Raw genomic sequence first — 22,796 nt, forward strand, 5'->3', positions numbered from 1 at the left:
TTGATCAGCACAGACATGTGAGGAAACCACCCAAGGCTGGAGAATTAACCACCTGAAAAGATGAGAAGTAACAGTACACAGCACTCACAACAGCCAGACTGGAAAACCTCAAGATTCACAGGGCATTGGGTAGAGTACCCAGAGGGTCTGACTTCAGTAGTTGGGAACACTTAGCCCTAGACTGAGAACTGCCGGGGCCCCACATTAACAAATCTCCAAGGACCGGAAAATATCAAACTGTTCCCAAATAACTGCATCCCAAATCAACGCTTAAGAATGTGGGGAAAATATATAGAAACATCTAGCACCCAATCAAAAATAATGAGGCATGCACAGAAGCAAGAAAATGAGACCCATAATGAAGAGATAATTGCAACTAACCCAGAACAGACACAGATACTAAAATTGACAGAAAGGATATAAAACAGTTATGACGGTATTTCCAATGTTCAAAAAGTTAGAGACATGGAATATATTTTTAAAAGATATACATTGAATCTTTAGGGATAAAAACTGCCTTTTGTGAGATGAAAAATACACTGGGTGGGATTAATAGCAAATTAGACACTGCAGAAGGAAAGATTGATTAATTTCAAGACATAGCAAAGAAGTGGCCCAAAATGAAGGACAGACAGGAACTTTTAAAAGAAACAAACAAACAAAAAGTAGATAGAAAAAAGAGCTTTAGGACAACTTCAAGTGTCCTAATATGTGTGTAATTGGAGTCCCCAAAGTGGAAGACACAGAGGGTGGTACAGATAAAATATCTTAAGAAATAAATGTCAATACTTTCCCAAATTTAATGAAAACAATAAACCCACAAATCCAAGAAGCTCCATGATCCCCAAGCACAAGAAACATGAAGAAAATTACACTAAGGCATATAATAATCAAACTGTTCAAAACCAGTGATGATGAGAAAAACCTTGAAAACAGCCAGAGGAAAAAACTATGTTACCTGTAGAGGAACACAGATAAAAATGACAGCAGATTTCTTGGAAATAATACATGTGAGAAGTCAATAAAGCAACATTTTAAAAGTACTGAAAACTGCCAACCTAGAGTTACACGCCCAACCAGAGTATCATTCTCAGACAAAAGAAAAATAAAGACTTTCTCAGACTTAAAAAAGCTGAAAGAATTTACCTGAAGCAGACCCACAAAGGATATACATAAGAGAATAAAGAGCTTTAGAAATGACAACTATGTGAATAAATACATGGTTTCCCTCTCTTATCTAAATCTCTTTAAAAGCTAATTGACTGTTAAAGCAAAAGTAACAACAATGTAATGTGTGGGTTATAACATATGCAAAATTAAAATGTTTGACAACAATAGAGCAAAGGTTAGGATCGGAGAAATGAAAGTAATCTATTGTAAGCTTCTTATTCTAGACATGAAGTGGTATAATATCACTTAAAAGTAGACTGTGACAACTTAAAGATGTATAATATAAATCCTAAAGCAAGCACTAAATAACAAAGAATTACAGTTAAAAAGCTAGCAAAGGATATAAAGTGGAATCATTTCAAATGTTCAGTAAATTCAAAAGAAAGCAAATAAAATGAGAAGGAGAACAAAGAAGAGATGGATTGAATAGAAAACATACAGAAAAAATAGCACTTTGGACCACACCATGTGAATAACCACATTGAATATGTGTAGTCTGAATACTTTTATTAAAAGGTAGAAACTGTCAGATTCAATAAAAAAGCAAGACTCCTGTATGCTACCTATGAGAAATGCACTTCAGATATGAAGAGATAATAGGTTGAAAATGTAAGTGTGGAAAAGGCTACATAACGTGCAAACAGTAGTCACAAGAAAGCTGGGGTGGCTATGCCAATAACAAACAAAAGACACTTGGGGCAACAAATATTACTGGAGGAAAAGAGGGACATTTTATAATGATAAAGGGCACAATTCATTAAGAGGTCACAACAATCAAAAGTTTGTATGCACATATTAACAGAAGTTAAAAATATGTAAGTAGAATCTGATAAAACTGCAAGAATAAACAGGGAAGTCCATGTTTATAGGTGGAGATTTCAAATACACCCTTCTCAATAATTAATAAAACAAGTAGACAGAAAACCAGTAAGGATACAGAGGATTTGAACAATACTATCAACCAACTCATTCTACTTGACATTTGAACCCTCAATCCAGCAACAGTGGAATACACATTTTTTTGAAAAGCACACAAAACATTTACCAAGATAGACTATATTCTGGTACAGGAAACAACTCTAAATAAATTTTAAAGGATTCACATCACTCAAAGTACACTCTCTGACACACTAGAATTAAATTAGAAGTCAATCCAGAAAGATATCTGGAAAATCCCTAAATATTTTGAAACTCAACAACACAGAACCAACTAACTTAGGGTCAAAGAAGAAATCAAAATGGAAATTAGAAAGTGTTTTTAAGTGATTGAAAATGAAAACATAACATATCCAAATTAGTGAGATGCCCCTAAAGAAGTACTTAGGGGGAAATTTATATCATTAAATTCCTATATCAGAAAATAACAGAGGTCTCAAGTCAATTTTACCTCAGCTTCCACCTTAATAAATTAGAAAAAGATGAGAAAATTGAAGACTAAATAGCAGAAAGGAAATAATTAATATAAAAGCAGAAATTAATGAAATGGAAAATTTAAAAAAACAATAGAGAAAAACCAGTGAAACCAAAAGCTGGTTCTTCAAGATCCACAAGATTGATAAACTTCTAGCATGACTGATCAGCAAAGAAAGAGAGAAGACACAAATTATCAATGTCTGGAACAAAAGAGGTGGACAAACTGCAGTTTCTACAACTATAAAAAGGACAATAAAGAAACATTACATTGGTAAATTAGAAAACTTGAAAGAATGAACAAATTTCTTGAAAGATATAAAGTACCAAAACTCATTCAAGAAGTAATAGATAATGTGAATAGCTCTATATCCTTTAAAGAAATAGAATCTGTAGCTAACAACTTTTCCATAGGGAAAGCTCCAGGTCCAGTTGGCTGCACTGGTGAATTCTACCAAACATTCAAGGAAGAAATATCAATTCTATGCAAATTCTCCCTGAAAATTAAATAGGACAGAATAATTCCCAGTTAGTTCTATGAAGCCAGGATTACCCTGATACCAAAAACAGATAAAGGTATTATGAGAAAAAAAATTGAAGACCAATATTCTTCATGAACATTGAATCAAAATTCCTAAACAAAATATTAGAGAAACATATTAGAAAATGGTATCCAGAAACATACAAAAAGGATTTTATACCATGAATAACTGGGATTTAGCCCAGGAATGCAAGGTTGGTTAACAAAAAATTAATCTATGAATATAATTCACCGTATTAACAAACTAAAAAGAAAAACTATGTGATTCTCTCAGTAGACACAGACAAAGCATTTAACAAACTCTAAAATCCATTGCTGATAAAAATGTTCAGCAAAATATAAGCTGAAAGTGATAGCCTCAGTTTTATTAAAAAAAGAAAAAGGTGTCTAGGAAAAACCTACAGCTAACACATTCCTAACAGTAAGAGACTAAATGTCTTCCAAGATTGGAACTAGACAAGGATGTTCCCTCTGATCATTCCAAAAATGCAAGAAAAAGAAATAAAAGATACCCAGATTGGAAAGAAATCAAACTGTCATTTTTTTGCAGATTACATGATTATGTAGAAAATCTAATGGAATCCACAAAAAAGCAACTAGAACTAATAATTGAGTTTAACAAGGTTGTTAGATACTAGATTAATAGCTAGAGATCAATTTATATATGGCAGTAATAAACAACTGGAAACTGAAATATTAAAATACCATTTGCAATAGCATCAAAAATATTAAATACTTGGGATAAATCTGACAAAAGAGATACATACACTGTAAACTACAAAACATTCAGAGAAAATTAATAAAGAATTGAAAAAATAGAGAGATACATTGTGTTCAAGGGTTGGAAGACTCAATATTGTCAAGAAGTTAATTCTCTCCTAATTGAGCTATAGATTTAATGCAATCCCAATCTAAATTCCAGCAGACTTTTTTGTTAGAAAATGATTCTACAAAATAAATTTAGAAGCTGACTCTAGAATTTATAAGGAAATGTAAAGGAGCAACAATAGCCAAAACAACTTTTAAAACTAAGCACTGAATTGGAAGGCCAACAGTATCTTATTTTAAGACTTATATATAGCCACCATAATCAAGACAGTGTGGTACTGGTGTAAAGATAAACAAACAGATCAATGGAGTAGAATAGAAAGTCCAGAAATAAACCCACATAAATATGGACAAATAATTTTTGACAAAGTTGAGAAGGTAATTTAGTATAGATAGGGTAGTTTTTACAACAAATGGTATATCCACATTAAAAAACTGTAATGCATACATTGCCCAATATACAAAAATTAACTAAAAATGGATCAAAGACCTATATGTAAAATATAAAATTATAAAACTTCAAGAAAAAAGCATAATATAAAACATTTTTTATCTTGGGTTAGGCAAAAATTTCTTAGATATGATACTAAAAGCATAATTCATAAAAGAACACATAAACTGGACTTCATTAAAACTGAATATTTTTAGTTTTCAAAATACACTGTTAAGAGAATGAAAAGATAAGCCCCAGACTGGGATTAAATATTTGCAAATCATAAATCTGATGAAGGACTCATAACCAGAATATATAAAGAACTCTCAAAACTTAATTATAAGACAAAAAACTATTTTAAAAGTACAAAATACACTTCACCAAAGATGTATGAATATCAGACAAGAACATGAAAAGATGACATCATTGGTCATTAATGAAATGCAAATTAAAACCACAGTTGAGATAGTACTACATATCTATTATACAGAAGGCTAAAATGGAAAAGACTGACCTTACTAAGTGTTGGTGAGGATGTGTAGGAACTGGAATGCTCACGTACTGTTGGTGGGAATACAAAATGGTTCAATCACTTTGGCAGTTTCTTAAAAATCACTTTGGCAGTTTCCTAAAAAATTATAAATACATCTATAGACCAGCTATTCCAATTCTTCTATGTATTTACCCCAGAGAAAAGGAAATATGTATGTCCATATAAAGATTTGTACATGAATGTTCATAGTACTTTTATTTGTAAAAGCTCCAAACTGGAAATAAAACACATGTCCATCAGCACAGATAGATAGGCAAACTATGGTACATCCAAACAGTGGACTACTATTAAGAAATAAAAATTAATGAACTATTAATACATGCAACAAAGTAAATCTCAAAATAATTATGCTAAGTGAAAAAAAGCTACTCAAAATAGTACAGACTGTATGCTAGAATTCCATTTATGTAAAATTCTAGGAAATGCAAGCTAATGTATAGGAACTGAAGCTGATTAGTGGTTGCCTGGGAAGGGGAAGGGGAAGAGAGTGGAGCTAGATGAGCGATTTCACAGGGTCTCAAGGACATATTCGGAGGTGATGGATATGTTCATTATCTTGATTGTGGTGATGGCTTCATGGGTATATACATATGACAAAATTATCAAATTATATACTTTAAGTATGTGCAGATTATTGCTACCTGCAGTGTATCTCATTAAAGCTATTTTTAAAAAAAAGATAAAGGAAACTTGCCCAAGATGATGCTGTCAGTGGCAGAGCTACGAGGAATCAAGCCTTCAAGACTTGGGCTCTTCTTCCTACACCAGTTCGGTAGACAGCAGGAGCTACGAGCTGCATTTTTGTTCCAGGATCCCCTGTCCCAGGGGTGTGTGGCCCTCAGCACATCACCCCGGCTCCTGGATTATCTCCCTCTCCTCCTTGAACTTCCCAGGCAGCAGCAGCCTCCTGCTCCTCAGGCCTCTGGATCCCTACCTGCCAGCGTGGCCCAGCTCACACCAGCAGACCTGCTGCTCTAGGGCAGCTACTCTTCCCTCTGCCTTCTCCTACTCCTCATGGAAGGAAAACAGCGAAGTAGAAATCGTGACTTCCCAGAGCCGCTGTGGAAGCCAGGTCACCTGGGGCAAGGTGGAAAAGGGGTTGGCTGGGAAGACAGATGCAGGAGGTGGGATGAAGGTGTGTCTGGGTCCTAGTGGGTGTGCAAGGAGCATGTGGGCAGTGTCTGGGTGCTAGCAGAGCCCACAGGACAGTGTTGATGCAGGGGAGCAAGGAAAACATCCGGGAACCACCGTCCTAACCCTCACCTGTCTCTGCTCCATCTCACCCTAAACTTCCACATCTAGTACTAAGAAAAAAGGTGATGAAGGTTTACAGAAAGCACAGAATTTCTGTTCAGACTCTCCAGTGACTCTGGTATACCTAAGGAAAAAAAACTTTCCACATTCAGGATGTTCTATTTTGTTTACCTCCCACTATCCCCAGTAAAAATCCTTAAAAGGAAAGACATAATATGTTGCTTCTCTTTTATCCCATTTTGTATCATGCAAGATCAGGCCATGGCAGTGTGCAAGGGAAACAGTTATTTTTAAAGCAAAATGTCTTCTGTTTTGCAACCTAATTATATAGACAGGAGAAACTCAGATATTTCACACACACTGCAGATTAAAGGGCAAAGACAGGGACCAATTTGGACTTTCAGACTCTAATAGTCCATTTGATGTAATGGAATAAAATGCATAATGTACATGTAGTAAAACAGAACACAGAGAACAAAAGGCACAGTTTAGACTGTGCTGAAGAATAATATTATAAAATACCTATAATTATACCTGCATTACTCAGAATGGGAGTCACATTTTAGACAATGGAAAACCGACTTTGCTGTATACTGGAGGGACAGCAGAGGCCAAGTTCTGCCTCATTTAGAAGCAATGTTCTTTCCTAGATCCCCCATCCACCACCCAAAAGGGATCTCTAGAGCCCTATGGACTACACAGCCCTGGAGAGGGCATCAGCTGACCCCAGCCATCCCAAGACACATGAGAAGGAGTGGCTGGTGGTCAAAAGAAAAGCAAGATTAAGAGAAGAGGCTGATCAGATTGTAAACAGTTGAGCACAGGTGCAGCTGAAGGCCCACGTCCTCGCACACTGGTTCATGTGTCCACGCACAGATGGATGCCCGTTTGCACACACAGCCAGCCCAGCCTGCACTTGGCCTCTAGGCTTCTCCTGGAGGCAATAAAGTGAATGAACAAATCAGAGGCCTAGTGTCACTCTTAAACCTGGGCAGTAGTTGCTTGCAAGCTTACATTACTCATCGAAGTGATGCTTTTAAAAAACACCTTCATCAATAGGACTTGTAAAATTCTGTATCAATGAACGTATTACTGCTGAAGTGTCACTAGTACCATCTTGCTTTGGACTCCTAATTCACCCATCTTTACGAGAAGCAGTTCCTGATTATTATGGTTTAAGTCTTCCTCGATGCTGGAATTCCCAGGAGGAGTCTCAAGCCTTTACTGATTTAGCTTATTAGCAAAGCAGGGGAAGACTCCACAATGGGTGAAGAATTAGCCCTGCTAATGCTCCAGAAATTTTTAAACCAGGAAATAGTTTAAGCTTTACCTAGTGCTATCTGTAAAACAGTGATACATCAACATAGAATTTTCCTTTCTATCTGCACTGGACATGTTGAAAACATTTTCATCTGTCTACTTATATGTGCATTTGTGTGTCTCTGTGTGTGTAAAATGCATATCTGTGTATAAGACTCAGGTGCCCATATATACATGGACAGTGTGTTTAGTTCTTGAAGCAGAGCCCTCTTTGAATCCATCATCTCAGCTTCTAATGGCCAGTTAGCAGCAGCTTGCTCTGCTCTGCTTCCCTGCAGGGTGACTAATTAATAAACTTATCCTTAATTGAGTTCTGGCTGCCAGGTCCACGGGGATTATTACTTATATATAAGTAAACAAAATTTCCCTTTTAAACAACACTCCAAATCTCCTCATCATATTTTAAACAGATATAAATTCACTGAAATCAAGCAAGTCATGGGCTAGGAGGCTGTGTGCATCCTGGCCTGGATTTCCTTTCTCGCAGGAAGCTGTGTGCTGTGGCTGTCAGGTGATGACCCAGACCCTTTGGGGCTCACCCCCACATCAGCCTGGACTCCTGCCCTTTCTTATCTACAGATACATGAGAAAGTACCTAACGAGGTTTTGGAAGCCATTAATAGTATTTGCCTTTTCTTTTAATCTGAATCTATTATTTAAAAGCAATTCACTTTCACAACTTATAAATAGGAAGAAGACAAATTTGATGTTAAATGTTTAATAAATGCCCAGGATTTGTTCAGTGCTGACCTGGATGGATTGCGGGCTTTAGGTAATATCCTAGCCTATGCTTTCGTGGAAGCTAAACCTTAAGTTCTTACAAATGAAATCATTTAATTAACTGTTTTTTAAAATTCATTTTTTATGTTTTTAATTGAAGTAGAGTTGATTTATAATAGTGTGTTAGTTTCTGGTGTTAATTAACTGTTTGTTTTCAAGGTTCCTACCTACTTTTAGATTCCAAATTGAGAGCAGAACCATGAAAGTGAAAAACTAAACACAAAGCTTGTTTTTGGCATGGTTTGGAACCTAGAGGGAGGAGACTATCCTACCTCCTGAGTTCTTCCACTCAGAACCATTTGGAAGCCATTCGGCTCCAGAGTCGGATCTTTTGCTGAAAGTACATGAATCCACTGCATGCTTTGATTACGATTATTACAGGCAGCTTAAAAGAATAAAATAAAGGTTTTTCAGACTCCCACATACATGCTGCTAAGACATAACCCAGAAAAAGATAGTGAGGGCAGGATTTAAAGCCAGCTCCCAAATGGTTAGGAGAACTGTGGCTAAAATTCTGTTAGGAATTTCAAAGGTCTGGATCTTTTCATCCCTATCCTAATCCCCTGTTTCCTTCTTTAAGCAAGGACTTCTGAACGGAAGTGCTGTACATGATGTGAGCCCTTCAGTGAGAATCAATCTCCCCTGAGAGACTCCTGTTCAAAATATTTGCTCATCCCCAGTCAGACCCTTATCACCATCACTGGTTGTCAAGAAGGATCTGATCTGCTGATGGTACGTCTCCCTGGGTGCAAGTGAGGGCCAGTACCTCTTGATTGCCGGGCAGCAGTCTGGGCAGGCAGCCAAGGCTGCAGGTCAGAGCCTGGAGTAGTGGAACTCCGGCCCCTGAGAGGATGTATGGTGAGATCTCAGTCCTGGGGGTATGGGTAGCAGCTCACCTCTAAGCCCAGTCAAAACTAAAGGAGCAGGCAGCAAGGGAAATAAGTGAATGACAGATACACAGAGCAACTCAAGTGCATTATGTTAAATGAAAGAAGTCAGACACAAAAAGGGCCATACATGGACCACACGATTCCATTTATATGATGTTCTGGATGCAGGCAAGACTATAAGGACAAAAATTAGATCATGGTTGTCAGTGGCTGGAGAGAAGGCTGACGACTAGGGCAAGGGGGATCTTTACGTGTGATGGCTTTGCTCTAAGTCTTGATAGTGGTGGTGGTTACACGACTGAATAGATTTGCCTAAAATCATTTAACAACCCATAAAAAGGGTAAGTTTTACCAAATTTAAATTAAACCTCATAAGCCTGAACTAAACCACAGTGACTGAGGAGTAGGAATAATAACAAAGACTGGGCCAACAAAGGCACTGAGATGGGGCGGGGAGAGCTTCCCCTTGAGGCAACAGAAGCCCCCAAGAGCTCTCTCCAGGGAACTTGTTTCCAAGTCTTTGGGCAAGAAGGAGACTTGGGGCCAAATCAGGGAGCCCACCCACAGATCCCAGTGGCATGTCTTAATTCCAGGCTCCGTCTGGCATTAGGGTAGTTGGTTGCCTCCAACGAGTCAATTAGTTTCACAATTTCTAGGCAGCAGGGTTAGTCTCCTAACTCAGGGCCTTTGTTTATTTTTCTGGCACCCAATGTCCTTGACTCATCGTTTAGAGAGCGCCTGTGGCCAGGGCCTGTGTTTTGAAAGCCTTGTAGCAGTAAGACCCTGTGGGTCCTTCCAGGGTCAGACCCCTCCCCCATATCCTCTGCTGCAGCTCCTCTTTGATAATAGTATCTCATGTATATACCTGAGTTTTTCAGGTGCTAAAAACACCACCAAAGGGAAGAAATTAACTACTTGATGATCGAGAGCAAGTAGCCCCCAGACCTCTGGCACCTAGGGGTCGACAGTGTTGACTGCCCTGTGACCTCAACATCAAGCAATCAGAGAATCGTGCACAAGCTGATCGGTACCCTGCAACCCACCTCCCTTACCTGGCCTTTAAGTGTGCTTTGCAGAAACCCTTCGAGGAGTTCGGGGTTTCTTGGGGGCATGAGCCACTCTGTCTTCCTTGCTCTGCCCTGCAATATATCTTTCTCTGCTCCGAACTCCAATGTTTCAGTTTGTTTGGCCTCATGGTGCGGTGGGCACACGAATTTGCCTTCAGTAACAAGTGGACATAGACTACAGAAGCTGTTGCCCGGCCAGCCCAGCCCTGTGGCCCACACTTGCCTTCGAAAGCCCAGTGAGGTCAACGGGCTACTTTGTCCAGGGTCCAGAAGCCCACCTGAGACACTCAGCTGAGGGCTGCACTCAACTACTGAGCGTAGCGCACACACTACTTGGCAGACCCAGGTGAGGGCACTGCTCCAAGGTCAGCGCCGGCCTGGAGAATAGCCAAGAAGGGACAGACTCTTATCACCACTGAGCTGGGCAGGGCAGCTCGCTCCCACAGCCCGGCCTGGGCCTAGGTTTTTACACAGAAACATCACTGCTGGGCATTACCTGACACAGGGAGGCAGCCAGAATCTGGGTAGTTTTTCAAAAGCCTGACTTTTAGACTACTTAAATACCATGATTCTGTTTTTTCAGGTCCAGAGAGTGGATTCAAGCTACTGATTAATCACATCGCCAGGGGGCTTTGGTGCATCCATGTTCGTCTTTCCCGATGAGCCTCTCTAAGGTTTTTGAACAAAAAAATACTATGAAGCGTCTGTTTTCCTTTGGAAATTTGTTCTCCCACGTTCCCATGGCAGTTGTATGTGTAAATTATCTTTTCTAAGCAAGGCCTTCTCCCTCGGATGTTCACAAGTCAACTTCAGCCCAGACTACACAATTATCTGGAATTATACATCAGTGAACTCCACGCTGGTGAGACATCTTAAAAGGTCGTGGTTGCCCCTGAGGTGCGGCTGCTCCCTACTGGAGGGCAGAGGGGGAGGAGGCATGAGGGCCGAGAGCTGACTTACTTCCCCCCTTCCCGCTCTTCTCCATGCGGTACTGGTAGATGTGCAGGGTGAAGAGCATGTGCGAGTTGCGGTGGTCGTCCTCGTCGCAGTCCTGCTGGTTGCCCCGCCGCGAGGCGATGGCAGCATCCAGGAAGAAGGCAGCCTTCTCAGCGGTGGGCGCCCGCAGCTCGCTCTGGTTCTGCAGCTGGAAGACACAAGGGGAGAGCTGACGCTGCAGGCAGGGGAGGGCTCGCCAGCCACTCATGCCACTCGTGTCCATCCTGCGTTCTCGAAGGCTGTCGGTCCCTCTGCAACCAGGGCCCATACCCACATGCACTTCTCAGCTTCACTGATTCCCATCTGAAAATTAGTACTGTGCACACTTATTGGATGAAATATACTTTTACTCATTTTACAATTTAATTAGAATCTGTAAGTAGCAGGTGTGAAAAGCAAATGGTTGTATCTGAGAGATCGGTGGGAGCCGGTATCCCACCCTGACCTCTGCAGAGGCCAGCAAACCAACACCCAGGGCAATCCTGTACCCAGGAAAACATGAGGGTTGTGACCACATCTTGATTTCAGAGGCAGGTAGGTTGCAAAGTGAGATTTTAGTCCAGACAGTACTGGTGTCCCAAAGAAGTGAAAAAACTTAGTTAGCTTTAGCTCAACTCTCAACTCTTCCACCTATTTAATTAAAGCCAATTTTAGGTCATATTTACTAGCATAATTATAAACAAAAAGTAAGTATAAACAACATATGAAAACATGCAAGATACCTGAGTGTCTCATCTATATCATTTAAGGGATATCTACTTTAGTTCCTAAATTCAGGTTCATGGCATATTTATTAATCGATTAAAGAAGCATTTAAGCAATGGGTCTAAATTCTATGAGATGCCTTCAAAATTGTAGTAAACTTTACTCAGAATTTGACCAGTGTTCCTTTTCTTGAGGGGAGAAAAGGGAAGTAATATTTCTGGTTTACTCAAAGAAATGATTTGCAGCATGTGCCTTAGGGTCAATACAAATTCTGACAATTTTTTTATTCTGACTGATGGTACCTGTAATCTTGAACTGTGAGAGACTATGTTTGGAACCTGAGACCATCAAAATCCTCAAACTTCAAAGAGAGATTCTGTTGTGTTCATTGTTTTGTACTTACTATGGCAAAATAAATAAATAAATAACCCAAAGAATGTTTAAGATTTTTTTCAGCAAGATAAACAGGATGTCTCTTCCTCTTTTTCTTAGTTTTCAGTTAACCAGATCTTTCACCTATGTGGAACTTCATTAAGGGAGTTAATAAAAGTAGATGGAGGTTACAGCATATCTAAGTGTCTAGGTAATGCTTGGAAAGGGAGCAGTGGGTAGGGTGACACTGACTCCATCACAGGTGCTGTGTAGATCTTGTCTGAGTACATCTTATGATTCTGAACAGTGGTTCTCAAAGTGTGGTCCTTGGGCCAGCAACAGCAGCATCACACGGGAACTTGTTAGACACGCACATTTAGGGGTCCAATCCCAGGCCTACTGAATCAGAAATTCTAGAGGTGGAGCCCAGCTGTCCGTGTTTTAACAAGTCCTCCGGGTGACTCAGATGAAGACTAAAGTTTGGGAACCACTTGATTAAGCTTTGTATGACTACTTAGTTTGCATTCTAATTAGATTCCATATCCAAATGGTATCTGATGCGTCTGTCAAAACCATGAAGAGCCAGTTTTAGTCAGACATGGTACTGACCTTTGAGAGTTGCAGAGAACTAACCAGGCAATCACAACTGACAATCAAAAGAAACATCTAAGAAGGCTTCCTGGAAGAAGTGACATCCAGCTGGTATCCCCAAAATAAGGAGTTAGCCAGATAAAAAGCAAAAGGAGAGGAGGAGTGTTCCATGCATAGGGAACAGAGAACGTGCAAAGGCCCAGAGTAAGAGGGAGAGAGGCTGGTGCCTCAGAGCCTTGCTACTGAAAAAGTGTGGTCAGTTATTGGGAGGCTCATTAGAAAAACACAATTAGGGGCCCCACCCCAGACCGACTGAACCAGAATCTGCATTTTAACAAGATCCACAGTGCTTCATATGCACACTGAGGTTTGAGAGGCACTGCTTTCTTAGGGAACCAAAATGTAATTGAAGAGGACTGGCAAGGAGGTAAGCGGTAAGAGATGATTCTGGAAGGTCACAATGGCCTTGCACATCATGAAGATTCATAATGGAAATGGAAGGATCTGTGGTGCTTTAAGCAGGGGAAGGACACGGTCAGGTGTGTGTAGCTGGGTGTAACAGAGTGGGTCTCCTCACCTGAGAGAACAATCCCACCTAGGATGAGGCAGGTACTTACTAAAACGAACACCTGTCTAAAAAAGGGGGCATCAGATAAAGCCAGAAAATACAGCCTATTGCTAGAGACTGGAAAAGTTGACTATTCTGGATGGGAACCAGGGACCTCTCGGCTCATTCCTACATCCATTGTCAAACAGCAACAAGAAGACACAGGAAGATGTCCAGAAAAGGCGAACCGGAACTTCTCTTGGCTTCCATAGTCCCAGCAATTATATCATGGTTCTAATTAGAAAGTAGTTATTAGTTTTTTCCTACAGCACCACTAATCCAGCTGTAAACCAGTGCCAGAAACACAGTTTATAGAGCCATAAACAGCCCCAGTAATGGCTGTAGCTATTTGTGCAAAGCAGTAAATATTTCGGATTGTTGTTAAACAAAAGAAAGATCGTACTTTTTTTTTTTTGAAAGGGGCGTAAAGAAAGTGAATTCAATTTCCCCCAAACGTTACAACAATTGTGGTTCCTGCTCATTGTCAATTAGATTCAAGGTACAAATATTTAGGTTGGGTGAGCAGATGGCCCTGCAGCTGCAGGCCATAAAGCCCCAGTCCACTTGTAAAGTAAACACTTGTAAGCCTCCCCAGTTTACATGTTGAGTGAGTCATGGGGTGAACTGCCCCAGCCTCCCAGGTAGGGATGAGCCACCTCGGAGCCAGCCAAGCCCCAGAAGCAATCACCTGCGTGCCACAGATGGGGTCCTCACACAGGTACACGCCCGGGGACTGGCCGTCCTGCAGGCTGCCTGTGGCCACCTCCGACAGCAGGTCCCGAAGGTTCTCCTCTTTGCCCCACACCTCCACGGCTGAGATCCGCACTGAGAAACGCGCTCCCGTCTTTTCTTTCCGTTCATTTATCAGTTTGAAGAGCCAAGAGATGGCACAGGGGATGATGCCAAGGTTCTGCATGGAATCGTCCTTTCCGATCATGGTGTAGGATTTTCCTGGGAGAGCGAGGGGAGAAAGAAAAGCAGCTTGAGTGTCTGGGCATCACTCTATAATCTCAAGAATAGATGCCAAGGATGCAAGAAAGGCATGGGGAGTGGGGAATGGGAAGAAAGGAAATGGAAAGCTGGGAGAAATATGAAACATTTGACAACCACCACAAAAAAAGACATTTCCAAGTACTACTGATGAAACGGCTATAAAGACGAATGTAAGAGCCCAGACTAATGACAAGACTGAATCACCACTGACCTGGAGGAGGGTCCCAAGCACGACAAGCTGTCCAGTTTCCGCACCGTCTTACTCGTGGTGGGAGGCCCATGATCTTTCATCCGGGTTATGGTTCTTTTTCTCACCACCCCACAGATTCAATCCGCACACTTACACTTTATATCGTTTCTCAAGTTAAATGCTGGGTATATTTTTATAGCATGAGTGAATTTCATTATAATCTAAATCACTGTTTTGATCAGAGATCAAGAAGACGAAAGTGGCAGTGAGATGAAATGGGCCTTCCGTCTTGGCCCAGAGCCGCCTCCATCATCACATGGTGGCTGATGGGAGCTCTGCCCAGGGTCGCTTTTTGGACCCCCCCCCCCCAAATTACTAACTTATCAAGCATGTGTGGTCAGACGCAGTGAGCAGATGGCCACAGGTCAGGATTAAGAAGGTAATTCAAGGGGATTCAGTCACCAAACCATCACAGGGGTGTGTGGGCCACCTCCTCTCCCAGATTCATCAGCACAGGTGGATTCCCGACAGCTGGATGGATGGTGGGAAGTGAGGCTGCTGTCAGGCTGATCTCCCCAGACGGGTGCCAACATGGTCTGGGTATCGCTTGGTGACAGTTTCTCTGGCCTTTATAGTTGGCTCCATTCACCAATCTGAGTCCTCTGGGGAAGTTGGGGCGGGGGAGCCTTCTCTGCTTCCCAACCACCCCTGCTCAGGAAATGTAATTTTCCTGCTGGCTTTCTGGGTGTGACCCTGACCTGGACCAGGTGGGAACAACCCCACTACTCCTTTTGTTCATCTCTTGGACTCTAAGGCTTTCCTAGATGATTGGGAATCCAATTAGGACGAACATCTACATTTCAGAAGCACATATGGTTATTCGTGATTATTCAAGGCAGCACCTAAGGGAAACCACCTCTCCTTTCATTGGAGGGTTCTGGGTACAAAACAGAAGAATAGAGAAAGTAATTGGAAAGCCGGCAAACAGCATGAATAAGTAAAGCTCTCACTGACCGAGCTTGGCGTGGCCGAAACAGAACACACAGCCATCTGCCCCGTTGACCACAGACTGGATCACCTCTGCCACGGTTCCAGCACACACTTCAGCCTGGGAGACACAAGAGACACGAGCGGTGAGTGGATCCTTAACAGCAAAAACTTGTGCCTGCTTTCCTGGGGCTCAGGGACTCAAGAGCCATGGAGTTCCCAGACGGGTCAGCTCTAACAGAGTTCTGGAGGTGCTCAGAACCCATCGGACTTCCCATCCCCTTGCCACCTGAGTGTTACACACATTAGATGCAAACCACCCTTCCTGCTAATCTGTGATACATCTCATCTGCTCTCTCTGCAGATCATGTGGGAACAGACTGGAATGGGAACAAAGGGTCCTTTCATGGACCTCATGCCCTTCCCTGATCTGCCATTCTGGCCTCCCTAACAAGCATGTAAACTTCCCATTCACCTTCTGCTGGTTAGATCTGTCCTTCACACACACACACACACACACACACACAAGCTTGTGAAATGGGTTAGGCTCATTAGAGGGTAAAAGGGGCTGTGCCATTTCAGGAAAGTGACCTTGAGATCCACTGTAGTTCTAATATAAGCAGGAGCTTTGTGATGGGCATCTGTCTTCCAGCTTCCTCCTCTTTCTCCATCTACATCCTCCTCTTTTCAAAATCAGCCTTTTCTTTCTTTCTCTACAGATACATTCAACATATACAGTATCAGTCACCATTGGTCAGTGTGTTACAGTGGGTGGTCTTCAGCCTGCTGTGTCTCAGCTCCAGCTTGACTATTAAATCTTTAGACAGAGGCCAGGCTCTTGGTGACTTTTCGTATTTCCCCATGAACACCCAATAATACAACGCTCTGCAAACGATCAGGAGGTAGATTTTGTGAACCAACTCGGGGATCCGGGAACTTTCTCTCTGGTTAGCATCCGTCGCTGTGTGCTGCACCTTCCTTCCTGCCTCAGCACCGGAGTCAGAGCTGGAAGCGTTCAGAGGACGTGCAGACACAGGGCTCTGCAGGCATCGGAGTCACAAGCCTTCCGGTGGGAATCTGAGAACTGCAGCCAGCAGTGAGTGTCGTTACTCAGCTCCAGGTTTCAGCAGCACAATGAACCTATGTTCGGAAATCAACTTTCTCTCCCAAACCGAAATTGAAAAACCACACTTCCAGCAACTGTCGCTTGTTCTTGTGGTCGCCTCAGCACCTCCTGGGCGAAGGGGGTGGCAGGACAAGGCTGCCGTGGGGACCACAGGATCTGTCACACCCTGGGATCTAGGTAACGAGAGCCTCGTGCTAAATCCTGAGACTGAGGTGGTAGGACTCTTGAGAGAATTTGCCAGAGGCGCCTCTGCACAGCCAGGAGGTATTATTACCGAACAAACTCTGCCTTCTTTGGACATAAAGTGAGATGGGGGTTAGGAGGCTGGGGGCCTACCTTGAGACACACATCTAATAATATATTAGATTCAAGGTCAGCAAAAGAGAAAGCCAGTTGTGTGTGGACCAAACACGCACATATCACTGAATCACATGTACAAGGAAATACAGACATGAGGACAGAGGAAATGCAGGAGCGGCCTCACAGGGCACAGGGTGGGCAGGCCTCCCCTTGCAGAATTCCTGCCCAGTGTCCACTGAGAAGAGAATGGCCAGACACCTGTCCATTTGGTGTTTGTGAGGAGCTGACCATGGCCCCTGAAGGCCTTTTGCTGTCTTTCCCCTTGAGGCTGGAGGCTTTCCAAGCAAATACTCACAGGCAGGGCTAGCTGTGCAGGAAGCTTCTGTTCACCCCCAGGCAGGCCTGAGACCCTTCTAGTAATGACAGAATGTTTGTGTTGCCCTTCCCCCACCAAATTCCGATGCTGAAATTCCCATGTGATAGTATTTGAAGGTGGGGCTTTTGGGAGGTGATTAGGTCACAAGGGTGGCGCCCTCACGGATGGGAGTAGTGCCCTTATGAAAGAGGCCCCAGAGAGCCCTCTTGCCCCTTCCACCATGAGGACATAGCAAGAAGACAGCTGTCTATGGATCAAGACGGGGCCCTCACCAGATGACACATCTGCCAGCACCTTGATCTTGGACTTCCCACCTCTTGGACTGTAAGAAATAGTTTTCTGCAGTTTATAAGCCAGTCTGTGCTGTTTTGTTAAGGCAGCACAAACGGACTAAGACACCTCCCCAAAGCTAGATCCAGCAGAGGTCTGCCTAATGGTGGGCAGCTGATGACAGCTGAGGCCACTGGAGGGTACCAAGGATGGCTTATAAGGGCTAGAAGGAGCAAGGACTATTGTAATTACGGCTTAGCTTCAGGAAGCTGATGGCCTTAGAGACTGAGAGGAAGCAAAATTCATAACTGCCACCGTGGTGGCTGCTGCTTCACAGGCCAACAGCAAGGGCCTGGAGCAGAGGCTCACTCTGCACACTTTCCTGCTCTCCTGCTTCAGAGGCTCTCAGGTGCTCCGCCCATGCCCACAGCATGATTTTACTATTAACAGTGACAACAGAATAGTAAAAAATTATTACATTTAGTGAGCACTCAGTGAATGAAAGACTGAATTTCTGAGTCTCAATTTCCTTGTCTGCAGTGTAAAAGTTGCAATACCTCCCTTCCAACAGCACAGAATTCCAGGAAGGGTCAGATGGGTTACTGTATATGAAACTTCTTGCAAACATGAAATTTATATTGAAATGTAATTTATCATAATATTGGAAATTTTAACAAAAGAAAGCATTCTGAAGCAAGTGCAGCTATAACATTGAGCATGTGAGTTCTGGTATCCAGTGTGAAGTATATGCCAAGACGTAAGCAATAAAAATGGCTCCTTTTTCTGGAATAAATCTAAAACTCATTAATAGCCCACACTTAATTTAGGGTTTGCTTTGGAATTCTTACAATTTAGGGAGATTTGCTTTTGAAAAGTTTTAAGTGTGTTAATTAAATTATTTGTAGGTCATTTATTAGATCCAATGTCAGGTTCAGATTAGCGAGCCCACTGGGTGGTACAACACACAAAAAAATGTAATGAAGAGAAGAACTATAGAACTTACTCATAAAGTACTTTGTCTTTTCATGGTGAAACTCTTCGGGGGAACCACATGCTCAGTTTGTTAATGAATGGAGCCTATATATGTGCTAAGTGCCTCTAGTGTAATATGGGTGCCTGTGTGAACATCACTACTTCCTACACTCAGATGCCACATGGAGGAAATTGCCAGGCTCTGCAAATGGTAGCCATCAGAACCCTGTCTTCAGATTCTGCTCCAGGCTATTAGTTACTCGATTGCATTATGTTTTGTATAAATCTTGGGAAGTCCTGGAACTTTATCTGGAAGGTGCAGGTGTCTGATACCAAAATGCAAGCAAAGTGGGCCACCATACACCTATAACCTGGGTTATAGCTTTCTACTAGAAGATCCAGTTGCAACAGTTCATTGCAGATGAATTGCACCAGATGGTGTAAGTGAATCTTCCAGTCGGCATCTGTTCTTACTGGGATTGTTTCCAGGAGCTTTGGTTCAGGAATCTTGGCACTCTGGGCCCCCAAGAAGCCTCCAAATTATACTCCTAACAGATTAACAAAAAATGGCCACAATTGTCCACCCCTCTTTGTGTGTTGGCCCCTTGCAATGTGACTTTGCAGCTCCTGCAATCAAGAGGTAGAGTCTCTTACCTACCCCTTGAATTTGGGCCAATCAACTTTAGCAGATATGATGTAGTGTCAATTCCAAGCCTAGACCTCAAGAGGTCTGCAAGCTTGGATAATGTCATTGCCATGAGAGCAAGCCCAAGATAGCCTGCTGATTGATGACAGACAACATGGAAGACAGACCAGGTGATTTGGCCAAGGCCATTCTGGACCAGCCAAAAACTGGCCAACCCTCAAATGTGTGACAGCATCCAGCCAAGATGAGTAGAGCTGCCTACCCAACCCAAAGCTAATCCCTGACACACAAGTGAGCCAGGCTAGGAGCAGAGGAATGCTCATGGCCCTTAAGAAGTAATAAATATTCATTATTTATAAATAATAATAATAAATATGAGCAATAATAAATATTTGTTGTTTTAATCCACTAGGCTTAGGGTGGTTTGTAACACAGCTTTCCCTAGCCTCTCCTATTCCTCTCCACTCCACTGATCCAGGCCACAGGACTGCATGTCAGTCTCAGTTTCCCTGCCTAGCCCTCCAGGTCCTCACTAGGAATTGCCCTCTATAGGGCCCTAGAACCCTGCCTAATTCTAACTCAGCTTCATGAAACATCTTTGCCCTTCTTACTTTCTAGTCAGAAGCCCAGAAGCCCAGTCAAGAGCAGGGTCCTGATGAACCAGTCACCAGCACCTTGATGCAGCTGTTCCTGAAACTTCCAATTCTGTCTGCTCTCTTCTGCTTCTGTTTGCCATCCACTGATGCGTCCTTTCTTCCTTCTCTCCAAGGATATGTTTTGTTGAAATCCTGACACCATGCTCCTGCCCACGGTATGACACCAGCAATTCAAAAGGACTGACCTACTCAATGGAACTTAAATGGGCTTCCAAAAGTTGTTGTGTAGATGGTGAAACTGACTCATCAGAGTGCTTTGGAAGACACTCTCCCAGCTCATGGGTCCCAGTGAACAGTTAAAGCTTCCTGAAACTAACCAATATTGCCTGAGCTCGAGGAAGGTTTATACCTACCTGAGAAGCGTCTTGTGGAAAAACTGCATCAAAGGCAAACATCTTAGGAGGAACTTGGTTCCCTCTCTTTTGGAAGGCATTTAGACTTCCACAAGTCAGGGGATCATACAAGGTGATTTGCTTCTTCCGTGGGTCCACCTTTAAGAAAGAGCTGGATTCGGAGGTATCGCGAGCCAATGTGGAACAGATGCGAAGCATGACTTTAACCTGTTAAGAAGCCAAGGCAGGAAATGGCATGGGTGACGGTAGCTGGATACTTTATGGTGGAGTACCTTACTCTGGAGACACAAGTATACATGGCAGCGTGGAATTGTCTCACAATAAATTATGATAAAATGCACAATGAATTAGCAACATAATCCTCAGTGGGTCATGGGAAAACGGATTTATTCATAATTACCCAGTAGAATATTTTGATCTGTCCATTACCTTATTTCAGAAATGGCGCAGCATGTTAGCATGTTCTTTGTCTTCTTATTAAATATAAATAGAAAATTAACTGGACCCAGGTGGCCCAATTACTTAGATGAAAAGGTAATGCGGACTGCCAAGCTTTAGGGGCTGGTGCAGCTCCCTTGAAGCTCCCAGATCAATAAACCGCGGACATAAAAGTTAGCTCCATGATTTACTCCTTGCTTCCTGCTCATCAGGACTCTTAGAGACAAAAACCCACAGTTATTAGTGTCATCATTAGAAGCCGGTGAAATGGTCTGTTTTTAATGGCCAGCATTTGAAATGTGTTCCAAGGGGCAATGGTGATAAAAGATTTGTTTGAAACATGTTATTTGGAATCCCATTAAGGGAGTGCATAGAAATTGTTGTTTTAGGGAATGAAAGTGCATCACTGTGGGAAACAGGAGGCAATGCCCCTTTAACCCACCTCCTGAGTAATTGAACAGTAATGTTTATAGTCCTCAGCCCAGCCCAGCCCCACCCCATGGCTGAGCGGGGCATTTGTAGAAATGGACTAGAGTCTGGAGATGAGCAGAAGTCAAGCCGAAGCCACACACGCACAGTCCTAGAGGCTCAAATCTTACAGAAATGGATAGCATTTGCTCCCTGACCAGCTCTTGGTTACTCATGTTGCTGGTTCATGCCAAAAGTGTGGATCACCTACTGTCTGAACCAGGTACTGAGCTAGGCCTTGGAGATGCAAAGACCCATAGTACATAGAGTGGAGGGGAAGACAGACATGGAGACAGAAATTTTTTGTAATATAATGTGGCAAATTCTGATGCTATGTACAGAGTTATTTTAAAACTCCTCTCTGTGTCATGCCCTCTTCATCTAATCAATTTTCAGGTCTGATGAAATCTCAGTCATGCAATTTTGGGCAGAGGGATCGCAAATTTTTACAGAAAGTATTTCCAACCTACAGAAATGCTCAAGGAATAATCTACACCGTGCATACCAAGTGAGGTCATACCCTGCTTATCTCAGCCCTGCCTGCGGGGGCATGGGAACTCGTCTGCAGTGCACAGAGCTGAAATGTAAAGAATTCCCAAGGCGCTGGACTCATCAGACGTCCTGCACCGTGTCCTGGCTGTGCTTATTCTCATCCCTTAAGAATAGTACTCAAGGGTGGATTCGGCGGCTCGGGGTCACAGTGGAAAAAGACAAGGCTGGGATGAGGCTGACCTCTCAGGGTTCACATCTCGGTTCTCCCACTGAGGTCTCATAATGATACCTGCCTTTTCCTGAGGGTCTATGGTGTGCTAGGGCTGTGCTGTTACCTACAGCATCTTATTTAATCCTCCCGACAGGCCAGTGCACAGGCATTCTTGTCCAGATTTTATAGACGAGAGAGAGAGAACAGATGTTACAGAACTTGCAGGTGGTAAGGCTGGGCTCTGCTCCCACCTCTGTCTGACTCCAAAACCCACACTTTTCCCACTATGCCAACGGTTGCTGTCTATACGTCGTCAAGCTTCTCAGAACCTCAGTTTTCTCTTGTGTGTATTAGGAACAACAATGCCCGTCTCATGGGACAGTTGTGAGAAGAAAATGAATTGACACGCGAAGCACTGAGCACAAAGTAGGTGCCTGATCCCTTTTTCACTTCCTCCTCCTCCTCCCCATACTTTCCCCCATCTGAATAATGATACCCTAGCATTTCCCAATCAGTGTTAACAGAAGGTTTCAGAACCCCCTGCCCTGGACTCACAAACAGGATGCGATTGGGGATCACTGCAGACAGACGGAGCTGGGCCTTACAAGGCTCCTATTAGTAAAGCCTTGCCAAGTTTCACACGTAGTCACTACGTATATGACACTAACCATCACATCTGTCTGCATTCCCTTCTGGCAATTTTCTTATTCACTGTTGAGTGTCTCCAATCTTCTTTTGGTTCCATTCACTTCTATAGATTTGCCCCAGTTATGCAGCAGGTGTGCCCAGAGCACATATTCC

General features: G+C 42.7%; 1 protein-coding gene across 2 annotated transcripts in view; it reads right to left on the reverse strand.

The window, feature by feature from the left end:
• KIF26B (kinesin family member 26B) overlaps positions 1 to 22,796 on the reverse strand; it is a 428,220-nt gene that overhangs the window by 57,155 nt on the left and 348,269 nt on the right. For both annotated transcript variants that reach the window (XM_074351720.1, XM_074351722.1), the window contains 4 exons: positions 20,387 to 20,593; positions 15,715 to 15,808; positions 14,206 to 14,468; positions 11,207 to 11,390 (listed from right to left, as the gene is read on the reverse strand). In XM_074351720.1, coding sequence (XP_074207821.1) covers positions 11,207 to 11,390; positions 14,206 to 14,468; positions 15,715 to 15,808; positions 20,387 to 20,593 — 748 coding nt within the window. The remainder of the gene's footprint in view (positions 1 to 11,206; positions 11,391 to 14,205; positions 14,469 to 15,714; positions 15,809 to 20,386; positions 20,594 to 22,796) is intronic.

The sequence above is a fragment of the Camelus bactrianus genome, chromosome 23 (assembly GCF_048773025.1).
Source record: "Camelus bactrianus isolate YW-2024 breed Bactrian camel chromosome 23, ASM4877302v1, whole genome shotgun sequence".
Taxonomy (NCBI): Eukaryota; Metazoa; Chordata; class Mammalia; order Artiodactyla; family Camelidae; genus Camelus; species Camelus bactrianus.